The sequence below is a fragment of the Haliaeetus albicilla genome, chromosome 8, assembly GCF_947461875.1.
Source record: "Haliaeetus albicilla chromosome 8, bHalAlb1.1, whole genome shotgun sequence".
Taxonomy (NCBI): Eukaryota; Metazoa; Chordata; class Aves; order Accipitriformes; family Accipitridae; genus Haliaeetus; species Haliaeetus albicilla.
The window spans coordinates 21718816-21732453 of record NC_091490.1 but is presented as its reverse complement, the minus strand read 5'-3'; the positions used below and the strand labels follow the sequence as shown (position 1 = coordinate 21732453).

The window sequence follows — 13638 nt, the reverse complement described above, 5'->3', positions numbered from 1 at the left end:
CCTTTGAAAAAAAGAAGGACGTCTAGGGAAGTGTTTCATATCAGCAGGAAAATACGTGACAGGCAGTTTGGTTCTGGAGACACTGCACTGGTGGCTGCTGTATATTTTTTTTGTTTTTGAATGATAAAATATTGTATAGAAGAAAATTCTCATTGCTTTGCTTCATAAAGGAGTCCCACTGCAGTCAAGAAAACTTCTTCACAAGAAGAGATTGAGAAGGTTTCAGTGTTCACTTTTACTCTGGGATTAAACTTGTGATGACAAATCAACACTAACATATTTCCGTTTGGGTTCTAGACAGGCAAACACTCCCAGTCAAGTAGAAACTTGTGATCGGTCTCACAACAAGTAGTTTACTGGTTTGTTTGAGTTGTTAGGTGCAGCCTCCAAATACTGGTCATCTGCTCTTGACTTAACTACAAATCATATTTCTTGCACATGTTTTGAATGAAAACTAACTGATGCAAATAGCTCAAATGCAATGGATTCACTGCTACTTTGCTTTACTTGAAATAATTTTTTTGCTAGCTGACATGCAGGCTGCAGAATGAACTAAGAAAAAGTGTGCTTTGTTTCTCCTGCCTACACTGAACGCTGTTTCCTGTTTTGTTCCTACACTGTTTCCTGTTTTGTCAAAAATCACAAGATGGGGAGACTTCATATTCAGTATAATGCCCATGTTTTTCCTTTACCCGGGTTTGGGAAGGCTAGAGAGAGATTGCCTGCCTTTTGTTTTCCATCACAGTTTGTAACGCTATGTGGCGCTCTTGTTCAAATAACAGCATTTTTATTTTGCTTGCTTTCTTTAATCTGTCAGTGAGAGGTTGAGACATGTAAAGGATGTCCAAAACAGGAAGTGTTCCTAGATGAACTAAGCAGAAAAATTCTCAAGCTTTATTAAGAAATTCGGTCTTTAAATGCAAGCCAGTTCATACAGATAGACATTATGAAATGGGTGTTTTGGTATCTGTGCATGAGCTTTTGTTTAAACACTTATGGCCTGTTTTCTTTTTTCATGTGTGTAAACTGTGCTCTACGTGGGTACATCCCTTTTCCAAACAACTTAAGATGAATGGCAATCACTGAGGAAAAATTGCTATCTTTTGCATTTCAATGCAGAAGTTAGTGTCTCAGCGATTTTTAGACCTTCTGTGCACGCTGAAGTAAGAAAGACTCCAAGTGAATAGAAGGATGGTTAACAGGGATGATCTGCTAGTAATTCTGAGAAATTCTTTGCTCACATCAGTCTGATCACAGATTCTCAAAGGGGTATGCGTGAAGAGGGGAGCTGTTGCATTCACTTACCTGAGGGAGTGGCACAGGACAAGGGCTTCAGAACACACTTGGTGCCAGCTGAGCTCATACATGAGCTACTTCAACCCCTGTATAGCTTCTGCTGGTCTTCCTTGTGCTGTGCAAAAGTGACTTTACATATTGTAAACCACAAAAGCTGAACATCTGTGTCACTGAACCAGGCATCTATGATAGTCATCCTGGACAAATGATGCTGGACTAAGAAGGACTCCAGCTTTGGCTTTCAGAGAGACTTTTGTCCTACTGGGCCTTAGGAATCATTCGGCTTTAATGATGAATTGGAATTTTGCATGGCATCCATACTGATGTGTGAAAAAGATTATTTGCCTTGTCGTAATTCTGTTCTTGTGATATGGGATGTGGGATGGCTCTGGGGCTGTAGGGCTCAGATGGTGAGCATCCCTGCCTCCCAGAAACACACAACTCTTGAATGGTCTGTTTTGTGTCTCTGTTCCTCCAAATTAATGATCTGATATCCATGCTGCTACATAGCTAGTGTATTAGTGTGGAACAGTTCAGATTCATCTGCCACAAACTGACTAGTTTTAATATATGTGACATCAGAATTGCCACGTGGCAAAGCAGAGATCTACTGAGCCCGGTATTGTCTCCAGAAGTGGTAGTAATGAGTACTTAGAGCAAGAGATGTAACAAGACTGCAGTGATATTTTCTCTTCTCAGCAAGATCTCCTTGCTACTTGCCAGAATCTGTGCAAGGATGTCCTAAGCTAGAAACTGCAGCTGGACCAGGAACTCTTGTAGTGATTGGATTTTACTTAAGAAGCATGCAATGAATTATTAAAACAAAAAAAAATCTATTAATGCTTTTGCTCTCCCATTTAATTAGTCACTGTGAGAAAGTGCTTGTTTCTGTTTTAAGCCTCCTTCTTGATGTCATTGTTTGATGATCTGTATCTTTTTTTACATTCCTGCCTTTATCACAGTTCTCTAGGCCTCGTATGTCTGTGCCTTACTTTTTCCCTGTATGACTGCTGCTGCATTTAGCCATTTCGCACTTCTGATAATCTTCATTACTCTTCTCTATTTGTCTCTTCAGAGATGGGGTGACCAAACTCTACCTAAGTTGTAAATATGAAGTGGTATGACAGAGTTGTATTTTGATCTGTTTTCCATGCCTTCCCTAATGAGTCCTAAAGCTCTCTTCATTTTCATGGCTTCTGAGCACGGAGTTGATATTTTCAGAGGACTATCGAAAATAATGCCAAGGTATTTTACTTCCTAGCCAAGAGGTTTGTAACAATGACTTAACAGCCACTTCTTGTCCTGTGTATGGTTAGAGTTATTTCTATTTTTTTCATGTTACTTTTCATCTATTTGTAGTGAATTTCATCTGTAGATTTACTACACATTCACTATGGTGACGTCTCTCTTCACTCTCTGTTCTTTCAAACTACTTTGAATAATATTATGTTGGCAGCAGCATTTTTGCCCCCTTTTCCAGATCATTTAAGTTTAATAGCACAGAGTATTGGGGAATGCAGGGGATGAGTGCTGCTGTTAGAAAAACTGTTCATGACTACTACATATCAATCCTACTCTCTCATTTTTTGGTGTATCCTGTTAAGAACCTTTTGAGAAGGTGTAAAAATAAATAATAATAAAAAAAAGTTGAGGGTAACTCCCTCTGCTTTCAGAACCAACAAATAACAGAAGAAACCTAAGACACACACCCCCACACTATAAAACAAACAAACCAGGATAGACATAGAGAAAGTGTAATATAGTGAAATTTATTTGTTCTTATCTACTATTCCACTCTCCAGGTAACCATCTCTGACAAGTCCTAAAATTTGAGATTATTACCCACTTCAGACTGGGAGCCACCTAGTGTTTAGAGGCTACAAGTCAGCTGATTACTAGCATTGTGCCTCAGTATGAGGTAGTAGCTTCAGTTTCCTGCTTTGAAACGAGGATGACCGGCAAAAAAGTTATGGTTCTTTTTTGCTGGTGCATAATTTGAGTCAGCTATATTAAAATAACACAACCTAAGCTTTATCTGTCTAGTGATTCAAACTGGGCTAAGACCTAGCAAAATAAAGCTATCATCCTGATTTGAATGTAAGGATGTAGTGCTATGAGGCACTTTTTCCCCCCCAAGAACTACGTACTTGAAAAATCTGACTTGCATGTGATTTTTCTAGGTATAATTGTACCTTATGGCTGCTTTAAGGGCCCTTAGCTCCTCCCTTATGTGGAAAGAATTAACCTGTTCCTTAGTGGGAGCCTTGGACCTTGCTGGAGAGCTGTGCCCAGCAGCAGCTGCACCTGTAACAGACCTGTTGCAGCTGCAGGACAAGCCATTGGCAACTCAGTATTTCTGATGGGAGGCTTGCACTGATTTTAGCTCCCTGGCCAGCTGAAACCTGTATACTAAGCAGTTTTGGTTTGTGTTATGGTTTTGGGTTTTTTTGGTTGGGTTTTTTTTGATGGACAGGCACTGCCTGTCTGGCAACCACTTTCCTGGAAAAGCAGGGCTTTCTGAGCAAGCTAGGAGGTAAAACCATGCTTGGGAGGTCAGGCTGTTCATAGTGATATGCACAGGATCAATCTGTGAGGTTGTGGGTGGACAGCATGTATGTGGCATGGAGAAGGGAGCAGGGTCTGAGGATTGCTATACTCTCATACCTAAAATAGAAGGGTGGGTGCGCTGTGGAGGTCCAGAAGGTGGCTAAATATTTAAATGCTGACTTTACTATTTTTTGTTTGTTTTGCTGTCACTTAAAAAGGAATGCTTTAAATTTTGGATCAAGGTAGTATGCTTCAAAACTCAACTTCTATATTTACATTTCTTCCTGTTCCTGTCACTCATGTCTGTTTCCTTATTAACCAATGCTTTTACCAGAAAAATGCTGGGATGGCTTTTTCTATCAAAACTGGGTAGATTGGCACATTTTGAAGTGAAACAATGGCCTGTGAAGTTCTGTGGTGACGGGTGTTTATCCATTCTGCGTATATAGCAACAACGTATTCCTGATTGTGGGAACAGGTATGCACATGTCTTCAGACTTGCATATACACTGCATTTATGGTCTTAGGTAACTTTCCACTACTTTCAGCAAAATCTAGGATATGATTTGTGTGTATGTGGCAGTTATGTCCATTGGATTATGCAGAGGGCAAAATAACCCAGATGCATAAAACAGAGGAGCAAAACAAGCATTATGATCCAAAAAAGGTGTGTTGAAGAAACTCTTCTTAGCTTTATTCTGCTTTGAATAGTAAATTTTACTTCCATGTCATTACAACTGTTAAATCACCTTTTTCCCCAGCTTTGCCATTCTCATCCTCAGAGCTGAAAAAAGAACACAAAGCCATTATATTTTAAGATGTAACTTTCTATTTCTGATCCTAAATCTCTTTATTTAGAAAAATGAAGAATACATGTACCTCCAGTGGTTAATCCGGCAGAATAAGCATTGGTTTAGTGTTATAGAAAGAAATCAGTAGAAGGTATTAGTTCTGGTAATTTTGCAATAAAGCGAGTATATTAAGAAATTACTCCATTATCACTATTCGAAAATTAGCACAGCTCTTTTCTAACTGTTTTGTTTCTATTACCTTCACTAACGTGTTGCAGACAGATAGTATTGTCCTTGACTAGATGCTGACAGATTAAAAGGATGAATGAATATTAAACAAACTCTTTGTTTAAACTAAACTCAGTGGGAGCTGTAACTGTTTGGAAGCCTTTTTCTTTTGTGTTGATGTTCACAGAAAACTTTCCTCTCTTCTTGGTGTAGTGAGTCAGAGTGGGAGTTAGTCATACTCCTGATTTAAGTCTGATGGAGTAACTTAGTATCTGTATAAACATCAGTATGGCTATTCTCTGTAACTGGGTATAACGTGGGTTAGTTTGAAAGTGACAGTGCAGGGCAGATGATTAAATGTTAATGTTATTTTTAGAACAGCAATATAATGTTGCTGTATGATATATAAGAGCCTCCCCCCACAATGCAGTTGATCTGAGAATGCAGTGGGAATAATCTCCAGCTCTGTGACCTGTGAGTTTGAAGAGTTACCCAAAATAGCATGTCTCATTCCTTCATCCCGCATATGTCTCTGTACTGAGAGACAGGGAGTCAAAGCAGCTGTTTACTTGATTTATGGATGTCAGCAAATGTCCAGCTCAAGTTATGTTTTGAATGCTGAAGTTGTTGCAAATCAGAGAAGCATCTGAGTGTAACTTTATAACATAGGGCCACTGATGTTATGCTTTGCTCTTAAAAGACCCTGCATACTGTTTGCAGACCAAGGAATTATGAAGGATTCAAGTCCTGGTTGTGGTTTGAGAGAACAATGTCTGATGCTTCACCTATAGCCAATAGTCTGTTTTTGCCTTGCTTTATGCATTACAGAAACAGATGGCAAGCATGAATTTTTCTCTGTTAAAAAGGATTTTTTTTATGTTACGTTCTTCAGTGCAAATGGAGCTAAGTCTCCATTGTGTTTTTTGAAGGTTGCACAGCTTCCAGTGGTAAGGAAAAATTAGCTCATTTAGACTAGCTACCTGCCAATAGCCTTGGACCTTCACATCCCATGAGAACCTCTTCCACACTGTGAGTAGGTTTTACTGCCTATTCAGCTTCAGTTTTTCCTTTCCTTATTCATTCCACTATGTCTAGCCTTTGTTCCCCCCCCCAAGGACTTTTAATTTCCCTAATGAGTATTGAATCTTCAAAACATCTGCACACTAATTCATTTAAGTGAAATTTAAAGAGAAAATAAGCTCTAAGAATGCAAAACACTGGTGTCCTAACTATAGCATTGTCATCCTTCTCTCTGTATGGTTTTTCTGAGGGCACATACTTTGAGATATTGGTCCCCCACCAAGCTCATGGGGAAAGGAAAATTGCTCCCATATGAAAAGAGATATGTTCTACATTTCTGTCAGTTTGGAGGCATGCTGAAAGCTCCTAATTTGATCTGATATTTCTCTATATAGACTGGCACATGGAACAATTCCTCTGCCTCCTACTTGTCCTTGGCCATCACTAACTTTTTCAGTAACTTGCTCTGAAGGTTCATTTCTTTCCCAAAGCAGGGTTGTTATATAAGGGACTGTCTCCCTGGTCTGTCCTGTGTGCTTCCTTGCTTTCCATTCTCTTTCAGAGAGTCCTAAGTGCTTCTTTAATATTCAGATGCTGCAATTGCCTCCCAAAACTTTCATTTCAGAGAGGATTATTTTTTCTGTTGTACAGTTTGTTGGTTTAGTAATGAATGATGAGGTACCAAAATAATTTTGACTGCCCTCTTTTCACTGGTGGTGTTTAGTGTGAACCTGCTAGGCTAGGCTGCTTTGAAAACAATTTATTTCCCTAAGAAAAAGCTTTGTGTAATAGATTGTTGTAGATTTAAGAGGCTTTCCTGCTTTTGTTTCCTTTTTAGAAGTCACAGTAGGATTACAGGACTGCTTGGGAAAAATCGAGTCACTTCCTGGCTTTTTCCACTGATCAAAATGTCCCAGGGAGTGGCAATAAATAGGTGGAAGGGTAAAGAGGCTCAGTTCCAAATTTGGCTTAGTTCCAAATTCTACTGGGCATTTAAGACACTCACTTGGAGGCAGTTGCCAAACTGCTTTTAATTTAACTGGGACCAATTTTTTCCTAATTGGCTATTTTCTCTTTGGTAGAATACTTGTAAGTAAATGGGTAAGACCAAATACAGATTAACAAAACAGATTCTCAAAATGTCTTTGCCAGATTTGCACTTATCCCCCTTCCCTGAAAGTCAGTGTTTGTTTTCCACTAACCTCAAAAGAGAAAGAACCCAGATTGTTCAGAGGGTGTCTGTGAGTGGCAGGGGAAAATGAAGTTTCAGATTCTTCTTTCAGGAGACAAAAATAGGCCAAGATTGTTACAGATAGAGGTGCTCAGCTAATGTCTCATGGCCTGTGTATGGCCCCCCCCCAAATAGTAGTGCTAGCTATTAGTTACTTCTTGGAAACCTCTTTCCCAGGATCTGTTCAGGAGCACCCACGCAGTGGGGTGTAGGATGAATTAATTGTTTCGGTAGCAACCAGCTGGTGGGTGGGTGAGTGTCGCTTCTCTGTTACATGCCTATACATATGTGATGGGGGAATTAAGGGACTATCACCCAAATGTAATGGGCTGGAGCAGTTACTGGTTTATTTTGCCTGTGCCAGCTACTTCTGCTTTCAGTTGCTGGCATAAGAGTTGCTGGCAGCAGCCGTTGGTCCTGGAGGACCCAGAGAAGTGTGCAGATGGCAAGACTGGTGCTTGAGAGAAGCAAAGGTCCTCTCAAGTGATAGAAAAGTGCAGTGGTCTCATTGATCAGAAAGGCTGGGCAGCACTGCTGGAATATTTTAGGCTGTTGTGTGCATGACTGCACAAGTTTGATACTCCTATAAACGGAGAGCCTTACTTAACTGAACAGCTCTTCACAACCCGTACGTACTGATGCAAAAATACTTGAAACTCCTTATGTGATCCAATGACTACCCTCTCTCCTGGCTTTACATGTATTGTAAAGAAATGCTGGGCTGCCAATGCAGCTTTAGGCAGGGCCCAAACTTACAATTTTGCGGCCAAATTGCAAAATTATTCAGAATATAGTCTGGAAGAGGAGCAGGGAGAGAATGTGGGATCAGGACCCCTGATCTTCCTATAATTCAAGCACAGTATTCTTTCCTTGCAGTGGAATGTGACTGCTGTCTGAAATCTGCTCTGTAAATACTTAAATACAGTTTAATTGTATGCATTAAAGTGCAACATAATGATAAAGAGCTCTCCATGTTTCTGAAAGATCTTGCTATTGTTCTTTCAACCTTTTATTCTAAAACTTTATATTAAGAAATAGACAACTTGAGTATTAATAGAATACAAAAAGTGTTAAAAAAATAACACTATTGACTAACTACATGTACTGATGAAAACTGTTTCATTGCCTTTCAGAGGCTATAAAAATATCTAACTCAGGTTAACAAAAAAATGTTAAAACTTGCATAAACATTGTCAAGGCAAGGTTGGCAATGCTGATTCCAGAAAAATGCAAAGTAAAACTGGTTATTAAACAGTCTTTCTGATTTAAGGAGCAATTTGGATTATCTAGGAAGTAGTTAGAATGCAGATAGGCACAAAAACATTTCAGTGAGGAGACAGTGTTAAGAAGCAATGCTGTTAGTTACCTGGTAGAAATGAAAACTAATTCTGCTAATTGAAGTACTATTAATGGAACTTTTAATTGTCACTTGAAAGATAACCACTTTTAATCTTTGAAGGTTACAGAAATGGCTTTTCTGAGATAGTTTATTTTCCAAATTTTGATACGGTAACTAGTGCATTGCTAAAGATGAAATAATTCAACAGTACCAAAATGCAGATTGGCATTTGTTAACAAGCAAAGAGCAAAGAAATTATTAATAATTGAATATTAGTCCATGAAACAATCCCAATAATAAAGTGAAACAGTTGCTAGCAGATAATAGTATCAGTTTGCTATATAAGTGAACAGCAGTGACAGTCTTTTCTGTTACCTGTTAGTGAGGGATCTTCTGTACCATCGCCAGATACCTGGCTGTGAAGATGAGCATGGTGTGTTGGTGAGCTTAAGCGTTCCTCTTGTTCTCGCAAGGAGATGGAATTTTTGTGGGGTACCTTGTTCAGGCTTGCACCCAGACTGGTCACAGGGTTCATCTGTGGGACTTCTGTGACTTTCCTGCTCAGTGGCTGATAAACCTGACTATAGTGGCCTACGGGATGATATGCTGGTTTCTCAGATTTGCTGTCATCATCATCGTCATCAATGATGACTAATTCTGCACGGATAACCCCATCGTATTGTGACAATTTTTGGTCTGCTTCTGCATCGTCATCATCAATGCGCTGATAACCCATGAAAATCATTGTTACTGGTTCAGAATCATCCACGTAACATGGTACAGCTTGGACAATGCTGTATTGAACATCTTCCTCATCTTGAGGTGCAGGGGATATTTCATTAAGATGGCAGGGGCTTAACCTTGTCTCATTATGTCTTTCACTTGTATTCTGGTAAGGTTTTAATTCCTCATACGCAGCTTTTCTTTCTTCATTATGTGCCATCCTGTTCTCAGGATTAGTGTACACTGTCTTCTCTGAATGGGGAAGTACTGGAGAGGGAGACTTTGGCTGCGTTAGCTTTGGAAGATCAAGCCCATTCTCTTTATGTTGCTGCATAAAGGGCTCTGTTTTGGAGGAGAATTCTGTCTGATGATTGCTAAATCCATTAATCTCTCTTCTGTGAGTGTCTTCCAGTTTTGGTCTAGAGACAAATTTGTCTTTCTGAGGAGTAACTGGCCTGCAAAATTTGTTTGCAAACACAGGCTCATGATACTCTGTGGGAGACTGGGAATTTTTTTCAGTTGCCTGCCATAGCAGGTCCTCCACCTCAACAGGAGCAAGTTCATCCATGCCATTTTGTGTTGTACTGCCATTTGAGGACACTGCATAGACTGACTTCCTGCCATCATCATACACTTTAATCCCTGTCTCTTTAAACTCCTTTGAGGGAAGAGGTATTGTTGATAACACTGTGTTTTCTCCTGTCTTCATGTCTTTTTCAACTTTAATTTCCATGGCAAACAATGCTGTTGAAAGAAACAAGTGCTTAAACTGATGATGCAGCAGCTGCAAGAAATATTATAGAAGAGTTCTGACAGTGATAGAGAATGTCTGTCAGAATTAATTATCAAATATGTGAAATTATCACATACATAACCACTATATTGGATTCTTATTTCGAATGATCCCTTCCATCCTGTCAAAACTTGAAGTGGAAAAAAATATTTTTGATTGGATCTAATTCTGTGAGGAAAGAGGAGCCAGTTTTCATTACATGATTGACTGACTGAGAAAGCCAGATTTAACCTTGGCCCCTGGTGTTGTGTTGGGCAATAGCAGTTGAAAGAGCTCAACGTGCTACAAGAGTAAAGAGTCTTAAGCCCTCAGAAGGGTTAGGAGGCTTTGTAGTAGTTGGGAAATAACCAGACTACTGCTGGTTGCCCAGTAGGTATAAGCATGTATAGTATGAAGGGAGGAACTACTTAAGGTTATGCCAGGTAGAGGAACAAAGTGCTGGAAAGAAGTGTCAATGTTGAAAACACTTGATCCTTATTCTCAATGGCACATACTTTACACCAGTGTCTCACCTCTCAGTTTTGATGACCTCATTGATAACACAACACGGCTTAAATGAGAACAACATTGTCCCGTATCTGTAATGTTTATCCTTCCCTTAAAGTGTATTAGATTCAATTTATAGGAAGTCTTTGCACATATTGACACCCTGTGGAGTTACTAATAAGCAGTACCTTTTCTCTTTTCTTCATCATCAGTGGCAGCATGTGCAGTACTTCTCAGTGCGGAAGGCCTGAAATACTTGGGAAGGTCAGGTATGCTGGTGTATATGTAGTCTGCTGCCTCTGAATAAAGATGATCCACAAAGCATTTAGTATGTTTTCACTGACTTCTACACAAACCTTTTTAAAAATATTTTTTTGACTAAACATACCTTTTGCAACTCCTGCTTTTTCAGTCTTCGCAGACTAGGAAAGAGAACCATTAACAATAAATGTTATTAGTCAGTTTTAAGATGTTAACTAGGCAGTGCTTTGCTTTACCTGATAGTTTTAACTTTTTGTGTGCACAGCTTCATACTGAGAAGGGGCTTAAAGTGCAACATGCTCAGTTGGAGCATGGCAGGGGAGAAAGTGAAATTTTTCTGGTCTTTTTTGCCAATATGATTCCAACTCACACAGGGAAGGACAGGACATTACAAAGTGTTAGTCAGTGACACAGCCTCACACTGTGGCCTGAACTGATTGGCTTCAAAGATTTTCAAAGGCTCTACTGTGGCTTTCTAGTTGTGCTTATCTCCCTACATATCTTTAGAGAGAGTGTGTAAGAACATCTGGAGAATTGGAGTTTCATCACTATATTTTTCTGAGATGGTTTAAGATTATTTTCAAATATCAAAATGACCTTTTGACAAAGACTAATGACAGATAATATTAAGTCATGTTTCACTAGAACCTCTCTCAGGGACTTGAGGGAAAGCATGATGCGGTTTAGCTGGGCACATCACCTGACAGAGTATGAATACATCAGCCTCTACCCACTCTGTACCTGTTATGTCTGTCTCTGGCTGAGGTGCAAAGTTGCTGGTTAGTGCCAGTGTCAGCACTAATTTTTTTGAGATGTTCTATAGATGAATAATGATAGGAGTTGCTCCTCCACTCCCATAAACAAGCAAATGGAGACATTTGGCCACTTGAACAGTCTAACATCTTGACCCCTCTTGTATCTGAACTACTGTCACTTTAGACAAAAGCTCATGACCACTCAGGATCCAGCTAGTTCCCCTTTTGCTGTTTTTTTATGGTGAACAAGTAATGAATTCTACTTCTGGAGTAATTTGGCACTAACCTTTATTATGTCTTCTGTTGTTTTCTCAACAGACTTAAGTTTCTTTAAAATTGCTTCTTCCTTAGCTGAGACTTCCATTTCCTCTCTTTCCAGAGCCTCAATTTCCTTCTCCAGTCTGCAATCACAATTCCCTTTGATTTAATACCAGGCAGAGAAAAACATTGCCGATTCAATACATTGTGAATGTGAACATTAGTGGGGATGGTTCTACTTACACGGACAAATTTTGGTCTAATATGAGATCAGCATATAATTTCACGTGCATTAGGAAACACTGTGAAATAGTATTCTCATTTTTTTTAAAAAAATCTACCTGCTGTAGATTCCTTCTGAGCCTACTTAGAAAACAGTGCCTGAAATTAACTTATTTTTCAGGAGCGAATAGATAGGAAATATAGGCCCCCACAGCATTTCCTCACCTCTAAGCAAATTTTCTCTCCTACATTTTTCTCAAGAAATGTGATTACTCTGTTGTAATTAAGGTGTAGGAATCTAGTATACAAATGCCAGGGTTATGACTTTGTTTCTTAATTTTGTATGTGTACACATGATGAAAAGAAGCAAAGTCTTTTGTTGTAAGAAAGAAGAATGTTCTTGTACGTGGTGGTACTGCAAGGGCGAAAGTACATCACCTCATATGCTATATTTTATTAAATGTAGCCAAACTGTATTCAGGAGGGTCCCCCATGGAGGAAAATTCTAGTCAATCTATATCTAGAAGCTACAATTCCAGAAGAACCACCTCAATCAATGGAAATCAAATTGTATTTGTGTTTCTGAGGGGTAGAACTTTTTTGATAAAATAGTGATGGCATTTGCAAGTACTTTCTGTAGGTAAAACAGCTCTTAGCTATTTTTTTAATAGGAAAATTAATATAGCTAGAAATCATTATAATGATGTGCTTTGCAGGCTACTTTTATGAAGTAGTAACTTCAAAATTGTGTGGATTTTGAAAACTAAGCAGCCTGCATAGTGGCTGGATGCTCAAGAGACTAAAGTCTGAAGCTTTTTTGTTTTCCAGTCCATCTGAGATTGAGAATGAAGAATTTACAAACACCCAGGATGATGAAGGGGGTTTCTGAGGCAGGGGTGTGTGTGTTCAGCTCCAAGATGCCAAGACAGTTCTCCAAGGTTTTGAATGTGTGAATATGGGTTCTGGGATTTCAAAATTCTTTGCTTTGGTAAAACAGGTGTAACAGTGCTTGACTGACAGCTTGAAGCTTGATTCTTTAGGAAAAAAAATCTTGATTAAAAATGCAATATATTACTGTTGTGGGGTGGGTGTTATTGTAGCGTTCCTGATAGACTAGACCAGAGCTTGTGTAGTTACAGACTTAAATATAGTAGTAAATTTTAAGAGCTCCTCTTTGGGGCTGTGTACTAGGGCTTTTACAGACATACAGGCATCCTTCTGAGTCACTCATCAGCATTTTGTGTACTTAATTCTCTGTGAAAAGTACTGAAATCTTGTTTCTGGAAACCATTCCTTTTCAGCAAAACAGCAGTCACGCAAGACACACTGGTTCAATGCACCTAGGACAAGCAGCTGGGAAGGTTAATGTTTGCAGTGTTTGCTCAAGTAATATCTTCACAAGTATTACCAATGAATTTGCAAGAGAAAACTGGGTAGTTCACATAGCTGTGATAGAGGTTGCATCAGGTATTAATAGCAATCACTTTCTAGGATTGCAATTAGGTGAGATTTCCAACACTAAGAAACAATTTTTAAGGGTCTGTTTATTGGTGGAGGAGCCTTAATTGTACCCAGGTCTAGTCAGTGAGAGCTTTGTTTTACAAACACTACAAGCCTACCTCTTATGAATACCAAATATACTAACTTTGGATAGTCTCTATGACATCAGGATATTCAGCAATTGACTT

The 13638-nt window shown here is 39.1% G+C and overlaps 1 protein-coding gene across 1 annotated transcript in view; it reads right to left on the bottom strand.

Moving 5' to 3' along the window:
- Nucleotides 1-4511: 4511 nt before the first annotated feature.
- PALMD (palmdelphin) overlaps nt 4512-13638 on the bottom strand; it is a 28490-nt gene continuing 19363 nt past the window's right edge. The window contains exons 4-8 of the mRNA XM_009923425.2: nt 11757-11871; nt 10843-10876; nt 10643-10753; nt 8828-9919; nt 4512-4627 (exon numbers count right to left, since the gene is read on the bottom strand). Coding sequence (XP_009921727.1) covers nt 4584-4627; nt 8828-9919; nt 10643-10753; nt 10843-10876; nt 11757-11871 — 1396 coding nt within the window. The 3' untranslated portion in view covers nt 4512-4583. The remainder of the gene's footprint in view (nt 4628-8827; nt 9920-10642; nt 10754-10842; nt 10877-11756; nt 11872-13638) is intronic.